Source organism: Calypte anna, chromosome 15, assembly GCF_003957555.1.
Source record: "Calypte anna isolate BGI_N300 chromosome 15, bCalAnn1_v1.p, whole genome shotgun sequence".
Lineage (NCBI taxonomy): Eukaryota > Metazoa > Chordata > Aves > Apodiformes > Trochilidae > Calypte > Calypte anna.
This window is the reverse complement of record NC_044261.1, coordinates 3,090,893-3,111,977: the sequence shown is the minus strand read 5'-3', so window position 1 is coordinate 3,111,977 and position 21,085 is coordinate 3,090,893. Positions and strand designations below refer to the sequence as shown.

Sequence of the window (21,085 nt, the reverse complement as noted above, 5' to 3'; positions counted from 1 at the left end):
AGACACTGGAAGATTCTCCAAACTCTCCCTGGCGCTTTCCCTTCTCCATGCTGAACTCGCAGCATCTCCGGGCTTGCAGCTTTTCTCCCCGCCTCTTCCCCGCCCCTCACGGCCCCTCCGTGAGCCCGGACCGGGCGGGGCGGCCTCGGGCCTGCGCGGAGCCTCCCCCCGGCCCGCCCGCCGCCCGCCATTGGCCCCGGCAGGCGAAGGGGGGGACCCGGGGAGGCCGCGCCCGCCCTGCCCGCCGCTCCCCTCACACCTCCCGGCCAAGTTTGAACAACCCCCTCCCCTTCCCCCCCGAACCGGACCGGCCCGAGTTGGCGGGAGCCGCGGTCCGTGGCAGGGGGCTGCGGGAGAGGAGGGCACGGCGGCTGCCGGGGGTCGCCCCGTCAGGAGAGCTCCCGGCACCGCCTATGAAGGCGCCGCGGGGCCGGAGGAGCCATGGAGGGCGGGGGGGTCCCGGCCGCCCTGGAGAAGAACGCGGCGGAGCTGACGGTGATGGATGTGTACGACATCGCCTCGGCCGTGGGGCAGGAGTTTGAGCGGGTGATCGATCAGCACGGCTGCGAGGCCATCGCCCGCCTCATGCCCAAGGTGGTGAGGGTGCTGGAGATCCTGGAGGTGCTGGTGAGCCGCAACCACATCAACCCCGAAATGGAGGAGCTGCGCCTGGAGCTGGACCGCTTGCGCCTGGAGAGGATGGACCGGATCGAGAAGGAGCGGAAACACCAAAAGGTGCGGCCGGGGGACGGGGGTGGGAGCTGGGGGGGCAGCCGGGACCCGGCCCCTCCGCTTCCCCCTCCCCTTCCCGCAGCCGCTGGGGAAAACAAAGCGGGAGGCGGGGGGCGGCTCATGGGGCCGGCGCGATGCTGCCTCAGCGTCGCGGAGGGTTTGGGTGTGTTGTTGTGGGGTTTTTTTTCTCCCCTTCCCTCCTGGAAGTTTCCTTCCTCCCTTCCTTTCTCCACCCCTTTCCCAGTTACTGCGTTTCCTTCCCCCGGTGTCTCCCCGGTTAGGGCTTCTGCTCCATCCCCTCTCCTGCTTCCTGCTGGGCCAGGCAGTCACAGACTTTTCTCTCCAGAGCTGTGAATGATGTAGCAGTTTAGTCATCCGGAGCACTCATCGGGCAGGCAAGTCATCGGAGAGAGGTGGAGGGCCAAGTGATTTCAGGGCAGTGTTAAAGGTGAAGGGCAGGGAAGAGCAGTCCCCTAGATTCCTCCTCCATCCCCTGGTGGTTAGATAGATCTCCCTTGGCTCGATTTGGGATGCTCATAGTGTTTCCTGACCCTCTTTCCCATGAAAGCCCAGGGCAGAGATCATTTCTGTACCTGGTTACCCTGATGTGGCAGGACAGCATCAGCTGTTCCACTTCCTGCAGTGGAAGTGGCAGATCTGCTCCTGAAGTCGCCCAGATAACTGATTTAAAGACATGGTTCTGCTTGTAAATGACTGTGCTAAATCATCCCTGCTGCCTCAAACCATTCCTGCTTGCACACACAGGCTCAAAATAAAGAGGAGATAGGGAATTTCTGAAAGAGACACTTTAGATTCCAAGAGTTAGCTTTAATTTAAATAAACTCAACTTTTATGTTTTAAAAAAGAGTCAGTTAGGGGACTTTTGCTTAGCATATGAAAAATCCAGGATAGCTCCTGCAAGATTTTTGCAGGGGAAGTCTCAGGGCAGTCTCTCCAAAGGATGGCAGAGCTTTAATTTAGAAAGCCCTGGTCAGTATCCAGAGCATGAAGTGAGAAGGTCTGGAAAACAGATGGAAGTGCATGTGCTAAGCCTGCACCTTTGCCTGTCAGACTCTTCTGACTTTGAGTCAAGTGGTTGCTCTGTTGGGCTGGTCCCAGACTGGGCTCTTTCCTACAATCAAATTAACCCTTCCTGAGCCCTGGCAGCTGGAAGGTTTTTCTGAGAGAATGTCACCTCTGGGAAGAGCTGCCACAAGTCACATCTCCCCTTTGATCTCATGGAGACCCCTGTGCTGCCAGTCAGCAGTAATGCTTCATCCCAGACATTAACAGAGTAGTGTGGTGAAGTGGATACTGAACTGGGCCTGGTTCCAACCCCCAGTGTCAGTGTGCAGCCTGCTGATCCCTGTAGATGCTTCTGAAGTTCACCTGTGTTCCTAAGCACATCAACCACGTAACACTTTGCTTTGCCAGATGTCAGTTTATCCTGTGCCAGTGAACCACCCCTTACTCTGCCAGCTTCTCTGATGGCCACAAAATGGCTCACAGAGTGGTCACACAATCCAGAGGAAACTTGGGTGGAAATATTTTAAAAGGGAAAATAAGATACAGCTATTTTATAGTCCATTCCCTGTACACTAAATCCCTGTGGAACAGTAAGGGTCTCATCCATCTGTCTTCCAGTCTGAGGGTTTGAAGACCAACTCTTCCACAGGACAGGAATTGATTGGCAGAAAAAGCCAGACCCAATAGCCTCAAAAAAAACCCCAATCCAGAGAAGTTTTCAGTGCTCTGTGGCAAGCATCAGTTGATGAGGTTTTAGCATTTACCCATAAACCTAGCTGAGCACTGCCAAGGGTTTCCTGAGCTGCTTGGCACCTACAGGCCCACAGAGCTTTCTTCTCTGTGTGATGTTTCAGCAAATGAAGGATTAATTGTTAATTGCTGCTCCAATTCATTGGGCTTTTCAGCAGCAATAAATAAGAAAGTTTGCCTGGGCAAAACTGAGTACAGTTGGCAGTGCAGCCACACATAAATGATGCAAGTTTAGATTGTCTGGGGGGTTTGTGTGCGTTCTGTTTTATCAGTGGATGTGCTGGTTTGTTATCTAAACTAGGTCAGCATGTTGTTTTAGCTACAGAGTTATAATATGCAGCATCACTGTAAATAGTCCAGGTATTCAGCCATATAAAGTTTCATTACAGATTTGTTTTTTCTCTCAAGAGAAAGAGTTCCAAGTAAAATAGAGGTGATTCATTACATTTTCCTTGCCTGCACAGCCTACAACCTCCATATCTTGTTTATAATCTGTTTGTCACACCGTGTTTTCTGCCAAACTTTTAGCAGGCTTAGAGGCTTTATAAAATTACAGCAGTGCAGTAATGCAATAAATGCTGGAATAAAATGGCATTTGGACCCAGCAGTCAATAGGAACATGATTTCCCATTATCAGGGCATACATTCAAAGCAAAAGGCTCTCCTGTAATCTCTCAGCAGAGCTTATTTTAGCCCGGAGCTGTGCTGTTGTCTGGCTGTTTTGTTGTTGGGTAGGGAAGGGACACGCTGCATGGCAGCAGTGACTCAGCCTGGCTCCAGTGATTTGCATGCAGCTTTTTTTTTCTCTTTGAAGCTCATACCTGAAAATGGAGCAGAGAATGCCCCTACTGCACAAGTATGATTTCTGGCAAAGGCTTTGGGGACAAGTAAAGCTCTAAATACAACTGGTTTTCCTTGAGGACTTTATGTTTTGTCCTAATTTGACCTTTCTGGGGACTGGTGACAGCTGCTCCTGACACAGTGTCCTGACAAATGGGAGCTGTTGTTTTGACTGGCCTAAGGTAGATGCCACTCAGGAGATTCCATTTGGAGCAATTTACATAAGAGGGAAGCACAATTTAGTGTTTCCCACGTGGATGAGGAGCTCTGGGTTTGCTGCACGGTGTCAAGCACTCAGTATTTTACACTTGTGTTTCATAACAGAAATTGAGGCTAGAGATGCTCCTCTAACCACATGAGCCTGCCTAACACTGACACCTCTGGCCCTTCCTCTGTTTCTGGGGCATCTCTAAAAGCTTTTGTGGCTGCTCCCTGGGATGCAGGAGGCAGCTCTTGCTCATGTTTGGTTATCTTGTCCCTTTAATCTGCTCCTCACAGGAAAATGGGGCATAAGGAGCCATCTTTTGGGTAACCTGCACGTCAGAACTGTTTGCAGCAGGAATTGTCTCCTCCTGTATTTACACTCAGCATACAGCAAAAGGAGACTTTGATAGCTGGTGACTTGATGCTGGCATTAGAAGAGCAGATGCCTTCTAAGAAAGTCAAAGTAATCTCATTTAATTGTCTTCTGTAAGACTCACAGTAGGTCTGTTACTAGTTTGATCTGTAAGTAGCCCAGTCAAAGACTTTTAACATGTTTAAATAAATAAATGTGTTGTCCCCCTCTACCCTTTAGGAATTAGAACTGGTGGAGGATGTCTGGCGAGGGGAAGCACAGGACCTTCTTACCCAGATTGCACAGCTGCAGGAGGAGAATAAACAACTGATGACAAACTTGTCTCACAAAGACATTAATTTCACAGAAGAGGAATTTCAGAAGCATGAAGGCAAGTTTGATACTTCAAATTCAGTCCTTGCTTTTGTGATAAAAAGCAATACTTTATTGAAATATTTTGACTGGATATTCTAGCCCTTTTTCCCTATGGATTTTGCAGGTCTGGGGTTTTAGGGGCTTGTTTTGGTTTTTTTACCTGATTAGAAAATCTGTGAATACATGATGACACTGCAGGCATGATAAAAGGTAGAGGTAGGAGGGAAAAAAAAAACTGAGCAGCTTTTGGGTGAGAAGAATCTCTGAAAGTCTGGTTTAATATTTTGGTCTATCAATTTATTTTTTTTTTTTAATTTATAGCCTGCATTTAAAACAAGTGCAACTGTTGATCTATTCAGGATAACTTTGTAAAAAATAGGAGAGGCTGAGTTCACTTGGTTCACCTGCCTTTAGCATTCCCTCACATGTTTGGGATTTACAGTCCACTCAGAATAAGTGAAGAGCTTCAAAATCCAGGGAGTGGGTGAATCCTGGAGAACTGAAACAACCAGTTTGTGGGCAGCTTCTTTTTTGAGGCAAAGTGGAGTTCAAGCCACAAGTTTCTGACCAGCAAATACAGGCAGATTTCATGCAGGGGTGAAGAAGTGACAAAAAAGTAGCTCAACATCAGCCTTACAGAGTCCATACAGAACTTCTGGCTGGCAGTGATGAGTCGTGGGCCATGGAGATAATGAGATCTTGTTGTAAAGAACCAACTTCTCTTTTGTTTCTTTGTTTCTTTCTTTTTTTTAGATTTTTTTTCTTTCTTATTTTTGTTATTTATTTCTTCCATTGGGTATCCAGCTCCCTGCAGCTTGTGTGCTTGTATTTAAATATAGCCATGGGCTTCACATGCAGCTAGCCAAGCAAATGCCAGGCATGCTTCTCATGTTATTTTTACTGTGTCTACCCAAGTGTAAGAACACAAACAAAACCTGCAAACCCATGCCAGAGATCAGATTCTGGGAATCACTGATATCCTTGGGCCAAAATCATCCGTTTAAGTCAAATCCCATTAATTTACAGCAACACTGCCTTATTACTGGGACCTGTTACATCAAACCCAACTGTTTTCCTTTTAGGAAATGTTGTCATTAATGAATGGGGATAGATTTGTCTCAAATGACTTGTCTGGGTAGTGTCAAAGAGCAGTCAAGCTGCTTTTTTTTCAGCCTCCATCATTTGATCTGCTGCATGCAGACTGCAGAGGAAGGTTTTTAAGCCAAATACTTTACTAACTTTGACCAGACTCCAGTTTTCATATGTCAGCATGATTTAATATTGTCATCATGTCCCCCCTCAGTGCCCAGCCCCTGGGATTAACAGTTTGCTGCTCACTCACCAGACAGCTAAAGGAGTTATTTTTAAAAGAGGCACCAGAGGCCAATGATCTGGGTGTGCAAGGCTTCAAAATTCAGTTCTTGCCAATTAATAGTCACCTCAGAGCTCACAGAGCTCCACGTTAGCATAATGGAGGTGATGATGAGAGAGGCAAATGCAACACTCTCCAAAGAGTGTTCTGCATAGAGTCTGAGCAGAGCAGGGATCCTGTGGAAGGACAAATTGCAGAGCAGCAAATACACAGGGGAGGTTAAAGATGAGTCCTCAGCATCCAGTACTGCTCCTCCCCAGCTCAAAGTGAGCACTGCCTGGTGGTGCTGACTGATTGGAACATCCCAGGAACACACCACAAGCAAACCTGACCCAAGGTGTGTCAGACAGGATGAGCAGGCTGCAGGGGAGCTGCTGTCTCAGCTGCAGGGTGTCAGCAGTTGGGAACCTCCTGTGCCAGGCTGCTGGGAGCCTACAATTCTCCTTCAAAAGTGGAGGCAAACTTCTGTTCTGAATATTTGGGTAGTGGTGCAGTGCCACAGTGGCACTTTAGCCTGTTCTGAATGATGTGGTGTAAACACAACAGTAAACTGGTCCTTAAACATAAATATAAAGGATAATTTGTGTTTCTTTTCCTTTTTTTTTTAATTTTTTTTTTCTTTTCTGAGCTGCTTTCCTTTCTCTTGCTTGAACAATGCTGTGGTCACAGCAGTTCACAGGAAGCTGCTCATAGGCTGTGCCTAGGGAAGCTGGGTGTGCCATTTAAGATCCTGCAGATATAAGACTTTGAATCATTTAGAGATAATTACTTTAAATTTAGAGCACTTAGTGATTTCCCTCTCTTCCCCAGTGCCTGAGGAAATGGAAGAAGGTGTGACTGTTTCACAAACACTTCCCACTCCAAAAATAAAAAGGATAATGTAGTGAGCTGTGCACTCAATTGAAATCTTTTAGGTTCACTGAATGTAAGGGAGAAAAATGAGCACAGTGGGAGGAAAAGCAGGGAGCACTGAAATGGTACTTTATGCTTTAAATAGCACTTGCTATCTGGAGATCTCAAAGCATCTCACAAGTCCTAATGAACGTGGCTGCACTCACTATTCCCAGCTCCTACTGGGGTGAAACCACCAGTCTAAAGTTTCACTGCAGTCCCTCTCTGCTTCCAGGTAAAGTTTTGGAGGTTTTTTTGGTGTTGTTTTCCAATACAGCCCTGAGGATGGCTGCAGGGGCTGGATCCAGGAACCTGCAGTGGGGTTTGTGGCTAAAGCACAGGAGCTGTGCTGTGACAGAGTGTGGATCTTTTAGAGGAGTTAAGTAGCAGTTGTGTCTGGAGCTGCTTGTCCTCCCTGGTGGGTATCAGCTCTTATCAGAGTGAAGGATTAAAATTATTCATTGCAAAGAGCAAGAACCATGGGAAGAGCTAAAACCTAGAGCAGAGAGATGATAAGGACCAGGGTGCAGAAATACAGCACTTACCACAGAATTAAGAAGTTAATGAATTAAGAAATTATTGAATCAAGAAGCCAAGTAACTAAGTGCTTTGCTAAAGGAAAAATAAGTCAGCAGCAGAGCCTGGATTTGAGCTCCTGCTTGGACTGGACTTCTCACTGCCTTGGTCACACCAGTCATTTTGAAGCCATCCTATGGGATGCTGTGCAGTGGGATTTATGTGATAGTTCAGGACCATCAAACTGGCTGTCTCTGCAGTTATCAGGACAAGTTTGTGGAGCAGATTTATCACCTTGCTGAGTTAAACCCACATGGTCTGTGTTGGCTCTGAAGAGCCCATTGTTGTTGTGCTACTTCCCAATTATCTCCACAATGACAAAGAATAGAAGAATGTTTCCTGGTTTGTGATTTCTGACACTTCCTAATGAGCCTTTGGTCAGACTTCCAGTTAAGATATTTATTTATTTTCAAACAGGATTCTTGGCAATGTTCTCTGAAGGACAGTTACTTTAAATATGAATTATCACACTACAGGGATGGGAAAAGGGTTGCAAAACATGAGGAACAAGTATGTGACCATAATTTGGATAAATTCCTGTCCTGGATTCAGGGTGGGAGGTACCCTAAGTTCCTGCTTCATTGAGCTTTCACCCAACTGGGTTTCAACAGCTTCACAAAACAGGGTTTCAACATAAAATCATTCTAGTTCAGTGCACCTCAGCTGCTTTGGGTGTAGATGCAGCCCACAACAGTGATGTGTTGTTCAGATCTTGCTGAGGATACAGACCATCTGCTTTTACAGATTTCACAGGGTCTTGGCCAGCTGATTCTCCAGATGACCACACAGATAACCAAGCTCCCGGGGGCAGAATGTGAACACTGATCTAAAACTACTGAGGCAGCAAGATGTGGCAGTCTCACTGCACTGTTAGAAATGTTCCTGTGTCAGTTCTTTTTTTAAGGAATTTCTGTGCAGTGGCTTCATGGAGTGAATTGTGTTTTCTGTTTCCTGTTATCCTTGAAGTCACCTTCAAAGCATCTTCCAAGAGCTTCTCTGTAATTCTACCAGCGGGCAACTTCCAGGGTCTTTACTTAAATATTCCTCACTGTTCTTGTCCTCAGCAGCTCCTGATTGTCCTGAAGTTTGTTTTCTGTGGGTTTTTTTAACCAGGAATGTCAGAGAGAGAGCGGCAAGTCATGAAGAAGCTGAAGGAAGTGGTGGATAAACAGAGGGATGAAATCAGAGCAAAGGACCGGGAACTCGGGCTTAAAAACGAGGATGTAGAGGCTGTAAGTGTCTGTTAGATTTCCTGTTTCTCCTCTTTCTCACCCAAACTTCTGTAGTTTCCCACACCAGGGATGCAGTGGGGGTTACCAGAGGAAAGGGGGCAGGAGGAAGGGGCCTGAGCTCAGCCCAAGTCACTTCTGGCAGCAGTGAGCAGAGAGGATCCAGGTTTGGTCTTGGTTGACTCCAGCCCAGACTCCATTGTGATTTGGGAGCCACATGATGTCTCAGTTCTTTCTGTGTCAGAGGAATGACCTCCTTACCCATATTTTGCTTCTCATCCTCACACTGCCTCATCCCCTGAGGCCACGGCACCTTTCTGGCGAGGGCCAGACCTAAATGATCTCTGCTCTGCCCACAGGACACTGGAAGTGCTGTGGCCTTTCCAGGTGACATCCAGACAATGCCCAACAGGTCACATCCCAGCCTTGTTAAAGACCCTAAGAGCTCAAAGTATTTAAACACTGAATACTAAGGATTCCTCTCTCCAGTCTTTCTTCTGCTCTGAGTTAAGATTTTATTCAGAATGCTATAAACCCCTCCATGAATTTTGCTTTTCTGAAAAATAGTATCAGAAGTTATGGATTTGGTTTTAGCTGGATAGTTCCCCCCATGCTAGTGGGAAAAAAATGGCTCTTTACTCTGGAAGCCAATTAAGTTTTGACTGCAACTGTAGCAGATGATTAGATATTAACAAAAAACTAATCTGGAGGAGAGGAGGAACGGGGAGAATATTCCAGATTCAAGAGGAACTCACTACTTTTCCTTTAACATAGGTTTTGGGGCTTTGCCATCACAGCTGAGTGGATGCTGACCTATTGCATCAATGTTTTGCAGCTTCAGCAGCAACAGAACAGGTTGATGAAAATCAACCACGACCTAAGACACCGAATCACTGTGGTTGAGGCTCAGGGGAAGGCACTGATTGAGCAGAAGGTGGAGTTGGAAGCATATCTGCAAACCAAGGAGCAGGAGATGGGCAACCTGAGAGCAGAGCTGGGGAAACTGAGAGAAAAACTGCAGGGGGAGGACAGCCAAAACGGGGAGGAAGTAAAGGTAAGAGGCACTTGAAATCACCTTTTAAAAAAGCCTTGAACTTCACACCAAGTGCTGCCTCTTTGGATAAATGTGAATGATAAACATCAGAGGGACTTAAGGGCAGCATCTTCTGTTCAGTGTGATGGACAGAGAGCAGTGACACTCAGTGCAGTGTGACAGGAAGTCAGGATGGGTGATCACCCCGTGGAACTGCCTCTCCTTCCTAAAGGAGGGGACTGGCAGCACAGGTTCCCACCAGAGAACAGCTCTGCCCTTGGATTTGGGAGTGTAACCCTTGGGTCATGCACTGGGCTGCAGAATTCACCAGAGAGCAGAACAAATCACTGCTTCAGAGTGTGTTCTATTAAAAACACCCCAAAATCTCTGGGGTATCAGAGGTTTGTATGGGAGGCACACAGTGTTTTGGTAGTGCTGTGTTAGTAGGTTTGGGTTCATTTTGTTTTTACACACAAAAACAAATTCCTTTTTCCTTCCCCCAAAGGAAAACAAGCTGATCCCTTATCAGTCTGGGTTTCCCAAAAGATAAGCAGCTGACAAGTAGCTGAAGCTTTGCCAAGTATGCAAATAAGCCCTAATGGGTCCCAAAGGTGCCATGCACTGTGACAGTGGTGACATGGGAACCATAGCAGGAAAGAAACTGTGTCAGCAGGGTCCCAGGGGCAATGCAGAACTCATCACTCCTGGTCCTCACGGTGCTTATGCCACTTGTGATTGGTCTTTTGTTACCAAATCTGCATATAAATATTTAAGGACACTTTTTAGAGGAATGAACTTTGGCCTTACTTCTCCTTTCACTTCCTGAGTGACAATAGCCCAAATGTTCATGAAAAGCAAATGTTACTGCTTGCACACCCAAGCACCTGCAGGAACAGGCAAAGTGGCATCTGGAAACTGAGCTGGTGCTGGGATCAGAGCAGCAGGAATGCAAACCTGAGGGGAGCCTCCTGAGGTAAAGATGCATCTTGGATGTGTTGCACTCCTTAGTCCTCTTGATGGCTCCTGTTATTTCTCTTTGTGTGTAGGACACTACTTGTGTCTGACTAAAGCAAATGTGCTTCAGAAGAAGCAGAGGTAAAGGCTGATGGGGTGCCCTGCTCCCCCTGGAATGTGACAGCCAGTGTTGTGTTAATATTCCCCTGCTGGTTTGGGTGAGCCCTGTATTAAGGATGAAAAGGATGATTTCACTGCTGTTAATTCAGGCAGGACACCCAGCTTCAGAAATGGGGCTGGGGAGCCCAGGCCTGGAGCCAGCAGGAGTGAAAGTGTCTTCAGTCCCTGGAGAGAAAGGATTCATTCTTTACCTCTCCCTCCCTCACCAGTTCCATGGCAATGGTGCCTCTCCTAATTAGGAGCCATTCCCTGCTCTCCCTGCCAGGAGAGATGGCTGGACAGGAATTGCTGGAATGGCTGCAGGCTCTGAAATGGGCATTGCTTGGCATTTGCATTGGCTGCAGGCTGCTCAGCCTGCTGGTTTGAGGAAAATTTAGCATAAATTGATAATTTGGGTAAATATGTGGAGCAAATCCTCTGTGCAGCCACCGAGTGAATGCAAACAATGGTCTGCTCTGTGCTGGGTCTGTGCAGACCACGTTTTCACAAGCACTTGTGGCCAAACAGTTCTGTGCACCTGCTGGAGTCCACCTGGGTGACAGAAAGACACCCACAGGCCTGGGAATCCAGGAACTTCTGGCTTGTTGGGAGCCACAGAAACCAGGTGGTGGGAGATAAGATTCCTCCAAGAAGAGGGAAGGGTAAATGTATGTAAATGTCTGATCATCTGCAGTTTTCTTCCACTTTGTAACTTGGTCCTGCTGCCAGCACTAATCCTGCTTTTTAAATAAAGGCATTAATGGGATATAAACTTAAATCTCCATATGTTTACATCCAAAGGAACTTTCTCTTTGCAATGAGCTGGAGGGAACTGTCATGATCTCTGTTATGCAGTTTTTCTAGTGTTTATATGAAAGGCTGATGTTTGATTTACCCCATTTGTTAAAGAATTATTTCCTTCAGCTGACTTGTTTATCAGAAATTGGACCATATGTTTTCAGTGGACTTCTTGGCACTCTGGATTCCACAGGAATTTCTCCACAAGAAAAGGTGGTTATAAGGTGGCTCAGATCATCTTCCAGAGGTTTGCCATGGTCTCAGCAGTCATATGTGTGCCATCAGTCAGCCTGAGTGCAGGAAAGAAAGTGATCAGATCACTGAGGCAGCTGGCAGTCTTTGACAAAAAAATTCCTTCTACATTTGCTGACTCTTAAATTTTCTGTGTTTCTCATAAAAGAGTATTTAATAGTGCTGAAAGAGAGGAGGCTGGCAACTAGACTGAGGAATACTTTAAACTACTCAGACATGCACCCACATGGTGAATTTAAAGACCACATTTCACTTCCTAGACAGAACCAAACAATGATGACTGCCTCTCAGAGTCAGAAAAGATGGCAATGGACTTAAAAGATCCAAATCGTCCAAGATTCACCTTGCAGGAGCTCCGGGATGTCCTTCATGAGAGGAATGAACTGAAATCTAAAGTATTTTTACTTCAAGAGGAGCTTTTATATTACAAGAGGTAGGTTAGATCTCTCCTGTTGCATGCAGAGCCAAAAGGCAGCTCTAGAATCAATAATTGTGTTCTTAAACAGTGGCCAACAATCTTCTTTTTCTGCAAAGGCTTGGAGTAGCTTAGTGTGAATCTTGTTCCTCAACATTAGGAAACACTGCATCCTTCCCTAACTCCCACGTTTCCCTTGAATCCTAGATCACAAATATTTAATACTTTTCAACTTCAACATAAAGATAAGAGTGAGTCTAAAAAGCAAATTGTAGAACTTCCATTCTGTGTATTCCTCTTCTCCCTTTCCTGGTCACAATGGGAAGATAATATTGAAAGGAGACCCAGTTCTAGGTGCTGTTCCTTGGTTGACAGAAAAATCACCCCTTGATTTAGAATATTAGAACTTAAAGCACTTCTGTGGCTTGGGAGGAGAATATTAATTATCTTTCCTTTCTTTCAAGTGAGGAAACAGAAGAAGAAACTAGATCCCCTCAACCTACACCCATAATTCATCCAAAACCTGCAACTCAACCTGAGTCTGGAATCAAAAGACTGTAAGTAGCACATTTGCTAAGGATACTGGATATAGTCTGCATAGTTCCTTATGGGTAGGATGATTTTAAAGAAATTCAAAGTTTAAGAAAACCACATCCCTAATGTATATGGGAGAGACACTGAAGGAGCACTTGGTAGGTACTGTAAACCAGCAGTTGGCTTTGGGCAAAACTTCTTCCTAGTTTTGAGTCAGCTTTCAGTCCCAGGTTATTCCCCTGGTGCCTTTTTCTCCCTGTGTTAAGGCAGCAGCAGGGAGGCCAGCAGTACTCCATGTGCCCAGGAGTTCTAGTGTTTCCCTCTGGAGTACCTTATTCAGGCTCACCCAAAGTGTGTGTTGAGTGTTGTGTTACAGCTGGCACAAGCTGGAGAGCTCCTCAACACAGACACCTGATCTCCCTAGAGGAGATTCTGCTCTGGGCCACGTAGTCATAACCCAAAGGGAGGTGCCAGTAATTGTAGTGTTACCCAGAGCATGGCTCAGTCTGTCCTGGGTGCCCAAAACTGAAGTCAGAGCTCAGGGTTTGCAGGAACAATGCTCCTGGTTGAGTGCAAGGCCCAGTTCCTCAGCACACAGATCCTGAGGTCATGAAGTGTCAGAGCCACTGGCCCTCAGGTCATGCATGGAAGATATTTGTTGGTCACAAAGCAAACCAGTTGCAGACCTGTGGGTGTGGGAAAGGTTTCCTCCTGATTTTGCTGTGCCCATTTCCCTGTTGACTGAAGCTTTAGACCCCAACTTGCAAGTGTACAGCACAAAAACCTCCTGTTTGCTGAACAAATCTGTAGCTGAGGAGCAGCTTTCTTGGCTCTAAAGAACCCCACCTCCTTCTGATGAAGGATTTAGTGTTGCTTTCTGGAACTGAAGCTTGCTGACAGATGTGTGCATTTACTAGTGTACCACTGGATTATAAAATCTCAGTGTTAGCCAATCCATTTGTATGTTGAAACTCCCTCCTTTACATTTATTTATTCTAAATTAAACCTTGTAACCTTATAGCAAGCACTTGGATGTTTGTCATGCTGAAACTTAACTTTTTCAATAGCAGGAATTATTTTGGAACATTCTTTTTTCTTTTTTTTTTTCACATAGAAAGTTCTTTCATCCTGACCCCATAACCCTCAGCTCTTGTTTAATAATAGCAGCAGCAATTTATTTATTTATAACCACCATAAAGTCAGGAGAGCACTTTTGATTATTTTTGGTAGACTCCAGCTTCTGTGCTGCTTGGTTTGCTGAGAGAACCCTTCCTCTTGCATGACTAGAAAATACACTTTCTTTGGACTTAGGTTTTCATTCTACAGCTGTGATGATAATAATATGACTTTGTCTCACAAGATCTCTACTGGAAAGCTTCTGTTTTAAATATATTTTAGAACTTCTTAAAGCTCATCCTGTTGTGGGGGGTGACTGGCTTTAACTTAGCAGTTTGAGGTGCTTGTAGTTACCATGGTTATTTATGAAGCAATGGCAGCATGAACATGTAAATAGACTTTGTAAGAGAGCACATGGAGTAATAGCTTTGACTCTGCCTCCTGAAAAACAGCACAGGGAGCCATGGCAGGAGGCACAGAAGAATTTTCAACCAGTTATCTCAGTGCTTTCTTCCTCTCAGTTAATTTATCAGTGAAAAACCTGTCGTGCATCAGACCAATGCACATTTTCAGACACCTTTCTAATCTTTTTCTTTCTCAAATTCTCTGTTAAATTCATTTAACTGAACCCACACACATTAAAATATAAAATCATGTTGGTTTGTCCCCTTTCAGAAAAGGCAAAAGTCCTCTTCCTGCCAGACAATGGAAGCTCATGTTCAATCTGCTGTTAAGATGAAATTACTTTTTTTAGCTGTCATGCTCTGTCCCCAGGTTTTCTTCTGCTCTCTCTTCATTTACCCATCACATTAAATAAGGGAAGACAAATCTGTAGTAACCTGAAGGTTACTTAAATAAGTTAAAGTTAAATAAGCTGAAGGACAGTAATAGTTTTCAGGTTTGTCTTATTCTTGCAGCCTCTCTGGATGAGATTGGTGGAGCTTGGGTTTCTTTTCTTGCTCCTCTCCCTTCTGTGTGTGTGTGTTTTCAGGAATGTACCTGCAGATGAGCTTTAAAAACAACCAGGAAATTTCATTGCTGGGAAGAACCCACATTCCACACCCAAGTGCAGCATCTGTCCTGTCCTGTGCTAACCCAGCAGTCCCTGCCCTGCCAGGCAGGATGGTGCCAGCTCTGTGGCTGCCTGGGTGACACATGGGCTCACCAGCTCCATACCTGCAGTGCTGGGAGCTGTGTGGGGAGTGCTTTTAGGAATGAAAGTAGGGCCCCTTTTCCTTCCATTTCTGATTTAACCCATAGAGAAAGGAAAACAGAAGTTACAGGAATTACATTTTTTCACTTCCAGAGTTTGCACGTTCGGGGCAAACTCTGAGTTCTGCTCTCAGATTGATTGATGTCTGCATTTGTCTCTACCACATCACATGCCAGAGTTTTGATGAAATAATGTAACCAGGAGGCTTTAATGAGAAGGAAAAGTACAAGGATTAAAAATGCTCCCTCTGTTTTGAGCAGAAAACACCCTTTTGTTTTCTCTTTAAGGATACGTGCTTGTTTGTGACTGACGTAATGCCTGAAACAGCCATAAGTTTTCTTCCTATTCTTGCAGTCTACAAAAGCTGATGTGTCTGTCTCATTTCTGCAGCAAACACACCGAGCCACAGTGCCTGAAAATATGTTCTGACTACTGCTAATGATGCCACAATGTTTGCTTGTTTGTTTGCATTTTGAGTCTAAGAATAAGCAGGTAGAGTGACTGTGTTGGGGAAAGCTGCATTTGGTCACCAGTGAAATGTCTCTCATGATTTCAACTTAATCTTTAATTGACATTAGTCCACAGTTCAAAAAAATATTTGGCACAAGGGAGAACCTCTGAGGAGAATCCTTAGAAAAACAGAGGGTGTTCCAGGTATGGATGAAGGTGTGTTGGCAGGTTTGTGTGGGGCTGGCTGGCACAGAGCTCCTGGCCAGAGTGCTCTCTCAGCCTCTGAGTTGCATGAATTGTATCCTGCATAGTAAAAATGCTGAAATCTTACAAAGAAACAGTCTTGCTGCTAGCCAGCTAGAAAGTGTTCCTGCTAGAGTAGCTGCAAAGGTTTTGAATTAAGTATTTAGCTGCCTGCAGTTGGCATCTTTCTGCATGTGAAGCAAAGCAGGTTCTTTTGGAGCAGACACAGGCCCTTTAACCACGTAGCTTGCACAGGTTCTTTCAAGATTTCACCTGAGATCCTGTTTTTTAGCTTGAAAGTATTTAATGTAACATATGTCAAACCTTTAACTGTAATGCTGGTCCTGTCTAACCCTGTTTTCTGTGCAAATACCCAGCAGCCCCAGCAGAGTTCTGTTGTATTTCTTAACATGACACCTTCATCCTTCATTTCATTCTGTATGTGCCTGTTTGTTTCTTGGGAAGAAAACTGCACACTTTGCTCTGCATTGCTAGAGGTGGTAATACCTTGATGAAATCCTACCCAGATTGCACAACAGAAAAGTGGTATCTTTTAGAAATTCCAAAAGAATTTGAACTGTTCCAAGGAGTCCATTTTCTAAATAAGAGTTTTTCCCTGAGGAGAGCTGTCTTGGGTGATGCAGATCCACCTCTCCCTGTAACATGTCCTGTGTGGTAATTCAGAGTAACCCCCTGTATCATGTTTGCCTCTTTTCTTTTTAATGGAATGCTTTTCTTTCCCTTGCTCCAGTCTTACCTCTTCTGTGTCTGTACTTTCCTGACCAGGATCTTTACAGCCATAATGCCCATGGTAGCAGCTGGATTGATTCCAGACGATCCCACATTGCAGCCAATAAGAAGACTTGTGTCCCTTGTAGGAGTTGTTTGGGTTTTTTTGTTGGTTTTTTTGGGTTTTTTTTTAAATGTTTGTTACTGTGGTTTCCTTTTGCATGACCCCGTGTTAACATGCACTGCTGGTTGCATTCTCATGGGCTGCCTGTGGGAGCACAGAAGAACAAAGTGCCAATCAGAATGACCAATCAGTACCCAACTCATCCCAGTCCTCCATGCTCATCCTCCAGTACTGACATTTTATCACCTTTTGCCTCAATGTTTCCATGCTAAACCAGTCATTACCCCTTAGAAAACTGTTGCAATATATTCAATTTTAACCAGCATCTGGTAATTTTGCCTACGTGTGCCCATTCACAAGTCACACCAGTGCTTTCTGAGAAGTCATTCTAATGACTTGCTACAAATCAATTAGAGTTGCAGAATGTAATGGCTGATATCTACACTGCCTTTAATTATAGTGTTAATTATAGGTTGTTGCTTCCATGTTTTTCCATCCATGCACTGTGTATTTTGTCTCTATGTATTTTGGAACAGAGCATCCCCTCTCAATAATCAGTTCTAGCATCCTCTTCTTGGCTGTCTCTGGGAGATGGACTTACTGAGAGTTGTTAATGCAAACTCTCTTTGCATTAGAGCTGCTGCTTTTGACTTCTTTATGTTTACAGCAGCAACACAGTAATTAAATTCTCTTCCTCCCCACACAGACCTGCTTTTCCCAAACATCCTCCAGGAGGGTTTCCTAGGCATAATAATATTCCCTGTTTCAGAAGGAATTAAAAAAGCCTAATCCCTCAGCTTCATGTAGGGATTTTACAAACACATTTTTCTCTTATTTGAGTTCATGATAAAATAAAAAATGACTGAACTTTGACATTTGAAACTTACTGTATAAATACAGCAGTCCTTTGTGTGGGTTTCAAGATACTAAGCCTGGCTGAGCAGGACCAAACATGCTCAACAAAAAGCCCCAGTGACTTGCTACTTCCTTCATCAGCTGCAATTGGATCTGGCCCTGAAAAGACACAACATATGTGTGTGAATTTATGAGCTCCTGTGGTGAAGGTGGTAGAAAAGTGTGAGGCTAATTAAGTGCAAAAAAAAAAAAAATTATTTACTATTAAGGCTGCACATTTGAAGCCAGGAAATGCAAAAGTTCAGGTTCTGCTAGCAACATCAGTCATCTGGCATTGCACTCCTGGAGGGGTTTTTATCACTTTTTAATCAAGAAAGAATTATCCTTAATAGTATTAATTTTTTAGTAGTTATCATCATGTTTACCTGGATGTGTGATAGGAGAAAACTGCCTTAAACCTCACCTGGCACTCAAAGGCAGCTTCGTGTGTGCCTGGAGCCATGGAAGGCAGAATTCCCTGCTCAGCACAAGGTACTGAGATGGGAGAGAAGAAGAATGCTGAGGAGGGTGGGGTGTGGACACAGGGTCAGGTTCATGCCCTGACAAATACTCCATCAGCTGTCAATATGACTTTGTATTTGCCTAATCTCTTGCTGTAGAAGCATTTGGCAATTGCCACCCTGGCACAGGACTGTGTTCTCCTTGGTCTTGTGCAAGCAACCCAATCTTCACCTCCTCAAGTGCACCATAAAACCCAAAAAGGAGCCAAACCCAACCTTTGGTTGCTGCAACCACAACTTTTGCATTTCCCAGCAAACATCACACTAACACCTCCTGTACTGAACAAACATTTAATCAAGTAACTTCACCCCATACAAAGAAGATAACTCAGGGGTTTTCCAGCTGTTTCTTTTAGCTCCTGCCAGCTGGCAGTTTGCTGTTGTACCAAATGGCTGTTGGTTGCTGGAGATGATTATCTCAGAGCACCCAAGGCATGTGGCAGGAAATGAGGTGCACACCTGGGTGCATTTCTTTAGAGCCTTCATCTTGCATTTCTTCATTTCTTTTTGCAAGAATCAAGCCTGTCCATCAAAACCTGTACACTTGATAAAAACGTGGAGATTTATTTCCTCCTTTTACAAATTTCCCTGCTGATTCACCTAGAAACATTCTCTGTTTCTGCTCTATGGGAAATTCTACAGATTTCATGCCAAAGATACCACTTTACTTATGCCAAGAGATTAACCTGCATTGTGCTGCTTCTTTACCTCAGGGGAATATCAGTCTAAAATGATACCTGCACCTTGTAGAGTCAACAGCATTCAGAGCTTATTTAAAGCTTCCATAGCCAAACTGCTTGAGATTGCAATGACTTCATCTCTAATAACATTGACATGCACTCCCATCAGGCTTCACTGCCTTGGTTTTTGCAGATGCAAACAGATTTTTTTGCTCTGTGTTTTGTTGTGCTGTGTATCGTGCCGGGTGTTTGAAGTGTTTTCAAGATGGTAAACAGTCTTCTTTCTCTTTCCTTTCCCCTCCCCTCACTCTTCCCTTCCTGGAAGGTTTAGTTTCTTCTCTCGTGATAAGAAACGTATGCAAGCATCACAGAAAAACGTCCACTTCCAGGATACTTTTGGAGAATGGTCAAATTCAAACAGAGATGACACCTACACTGAACAAGGACAAGAAGCCCTGCAGCACCTGTGACTAAAAAACCTCGGGGTGTTTGGTTTACCACAGTAGGTTTTTGACAGTCTAAGTAACAAGAAGCTTCTGTAAACCAAGCTGGCAGCTCCTCACTTTTATTTGCCTTTCACACCTGGGTGGCTGAGTTTCAGATCAAAAGGGATCCTTCACTGTTCACTTCCTGACTGTTTGCTGAAAACAGAATCCAGACTTTGTTGTAACAGTCGCTGGTGCCCTGGGACATGGAAGCTTCTAGATGACTTGTTTTGTGCTGACAAGTCTATGGTCTTGTTCATGCATTAACTACAGTAACACAAGCTTCTTTAAACCAAAAAAACAAAACAAAACAAAAAAAGGACCTGTGCCATTATTAGAAGTTTGTTTGCAGTGTACAATATCTAGTGGCAAAGACTCTCTTCCCCTGTTTGTTAACACTATCAGTTGTTTGCTTTTTATTTCTGTACTTCTTTCAAGAGGGATACCACAACTGGTGGTCCAACTGGTGGATCCAAGCAGGCCCAAGCACTGCTGTGTCCTGTGGAGTTCAGCTGGCATCTGTGTTTTGCAGAGTAACGACTTGGGAATCACCTGATACAAACTGATAACTGGAGCAGCCTTGAGAGGGACAGTGAGTGTCCATTTCCCTTGCTGCTTATAGTGCCTAAAGCATGAAGAAAACCCCTGTATGAGCTGAGCGTGCCTTGCATTTTGCCCTGAGTTGTGCAGTGTTAATGGAGAACATCTTGCTCCCAAGGAGGAATTCTAACACTTGAATTTTTCCTTCTTGCCAAGGACTTCCCCCTGGAGCAGCAGCCAGCTGCTGTAAAGGAAAAGGAGGTCTCTTTCCCACAGACAGGATTTTTTATTAACTCACACTCCACTTTTCTGTCTCCCTTCAGAGTAGGAGACATCCTCATCCAGCTGACAGGAACTGTTTTAGCTGCTGTAGAGGTGATGTTTTCTCTGACCACTCTAAACACTACTCCTAGGTGTATCTAGTGAGGAGGCTGAAGGCAACTTCTGCTTGTGTAGCTCAGAGCAGGGGACTGTGAGCTGCTCTTGGCACTTTACCCCCAGCAACGTGTGCTCAGTACAGAATCTCTGCTCAGGAGTGGTGCTAGGAACAGGAGACAACACTCAGGCTGAGGGACAGCTCCAACTGCTCCAGGGACTGAAACAGAACAAATCCCAAAGCACTCCAAGATGAGGTTGAGATGAAGGGTTTAGTGCAGGACAGTTGTTTTTAATGCAGGATGATCCAAGACTGGATTCTTTAATCCAGGAGGATTTAATTTCTAGGAGCAAATGGTTTGCAGCCCATCTGTAGTGAACCAGTGCCAGGAACCCATCCTTTGGTGGGCTGAGTGCTGCTCTGCCCCTGGCTGTGCTTCCTGGTGAACACACACCCTCTGCATCTTCCTGTAGAGAAAGTGTTCACTGCTCCTCCCTGGTGTCACTGCACTTTGGGGCAAGGAGGAAACGTGGCCTTACATGAACAACATCTGCATTTGTAGTAGTGACATCAGCATCTGCTGTCAGTGTTGGGCAGAAACACTTCTGCCTGGTTATATTTTGGTAACATATCTTAAGGTTTATGCTTACAGGAATCTGTATCCATCAAGCAGCAGCACTTTTGCTCCTTGTGTGAAAAGCAATTCTTAAATGGGGGGGAGAGCATGTTAATTTAATGATACTTAAGTTGCTAAGATTTAGGTTTCACTTCCATTATCAGGAAAAAAAAAAAAAGTACACTACAGTTGTATCAGGCAGTTAAGGCAAATTGTGAGTGATGGCTGTGGAGTTACTCCCTGCAGAGCTACAGTCACTGCAGAGCTACAGTCACTGCAGAGCTACAGTCGTTGGGCACACTCACAAGAGCTGCAGTGATCAGGAACAATGTCAGGATGCAGCAGATGCACAGCCTGAACAAACAGATCACTTCATCTGGGATAACAGAGACACCTAGACAGAACTGGTTTCCCCAGCACCTCAGTGGGTGGGTTACACAGGACATTCCCAACCTCCTGCATGGAAAGCTCATCCCCTGCCCAGAGCCCTGGCATCAGCACCAGGTTAAATCTGCAGCCAGTTCAGTGACACAAAGCAGCACAACCTTCCTCCACTCATCTCTGTAGCCCATTACCTCAAAAACCCAATTAATTACTCCTGACCTG

General features: G+C 45.0%; 1 protein-coding gene across 4 annotated transcripts; it reads left to right on the top strand.

The window, feature by feature from the left end:
- The first annotated feature begins 210 nt into the window (after positions 1 to 210).
- Positions 211 to 20,657, top strand: RILPL1 (Rab interacting lysosomal protein like 1). 4 transcript variants are annotated; one of them, XM_030460496.1, is made up of 8 exons: positions 211 to 735; positions 4,145 to 4,295; positions 8,232 to 8,350; positions 9,183 to 9,401; positions 11,804 to 11,976; positions 12,423 to 12,515; positions 16,301 to 16,388; positions 18,788 to 20,657. In XM_030460496.1, exons 1-8 carry the CDS (start codon positions 442 to 444, stop codon positions 18,791 to 18,793), a joined length of 1,143 nt encoding a protein of 380 aa, XP_030316356.1. In that variant the 5' UTR covers positions 211 to 441; the 3' UTR covers positions 18,794 to 20,657. The 4 variants fall into 4 exon arrangements, with proteins under 4 accessions (XP_030316356.1, XP_030316357.1, XP_030316358.1 ...); XM_030460497.1 differs by lacking the exon at positions 16,301 to 16,388 and adding an exon at positions 15,400 to 15,475 and having other exon boundaries at positions 212 to 735; positions 18,788 to 18,874; XM_030460498.1 differs by lacking the exon at positions 16,301 to 16,388 and adding an exon at positions 15,400 to 15,487 and having other exon boundaries at positions 212 to 735; positions 18,788 to 18,845.
- Positions 20,658 to 21,085: the final 428 nt, after the last annotated feature.

Bases quoted from the DNA above. Each gene is read 5' to 3' on its own strand.
- RILPL1 (XM_030460495.1), top strand. From the start codon at position 442: ATGGAGGGCGGGGGGGTCCCGGCCGCCCTGGAGAAGAACGCGGCGGAG. The intron at 8,351-9,182 runs GTAAGTGTCTGT...AATGTTTTGCAG, and splicing joins AAAACGAGGATGTAGAGGCT to CTTCAGCAGCAACAGAACAG. The intron at 9,402-11,803 runs GTAAGAGGCACT...TTCACTTCCTAG, and splicing joins AAAACGGGGAGGAAGTAAAG to ACAGAACCAAACAATGATGA.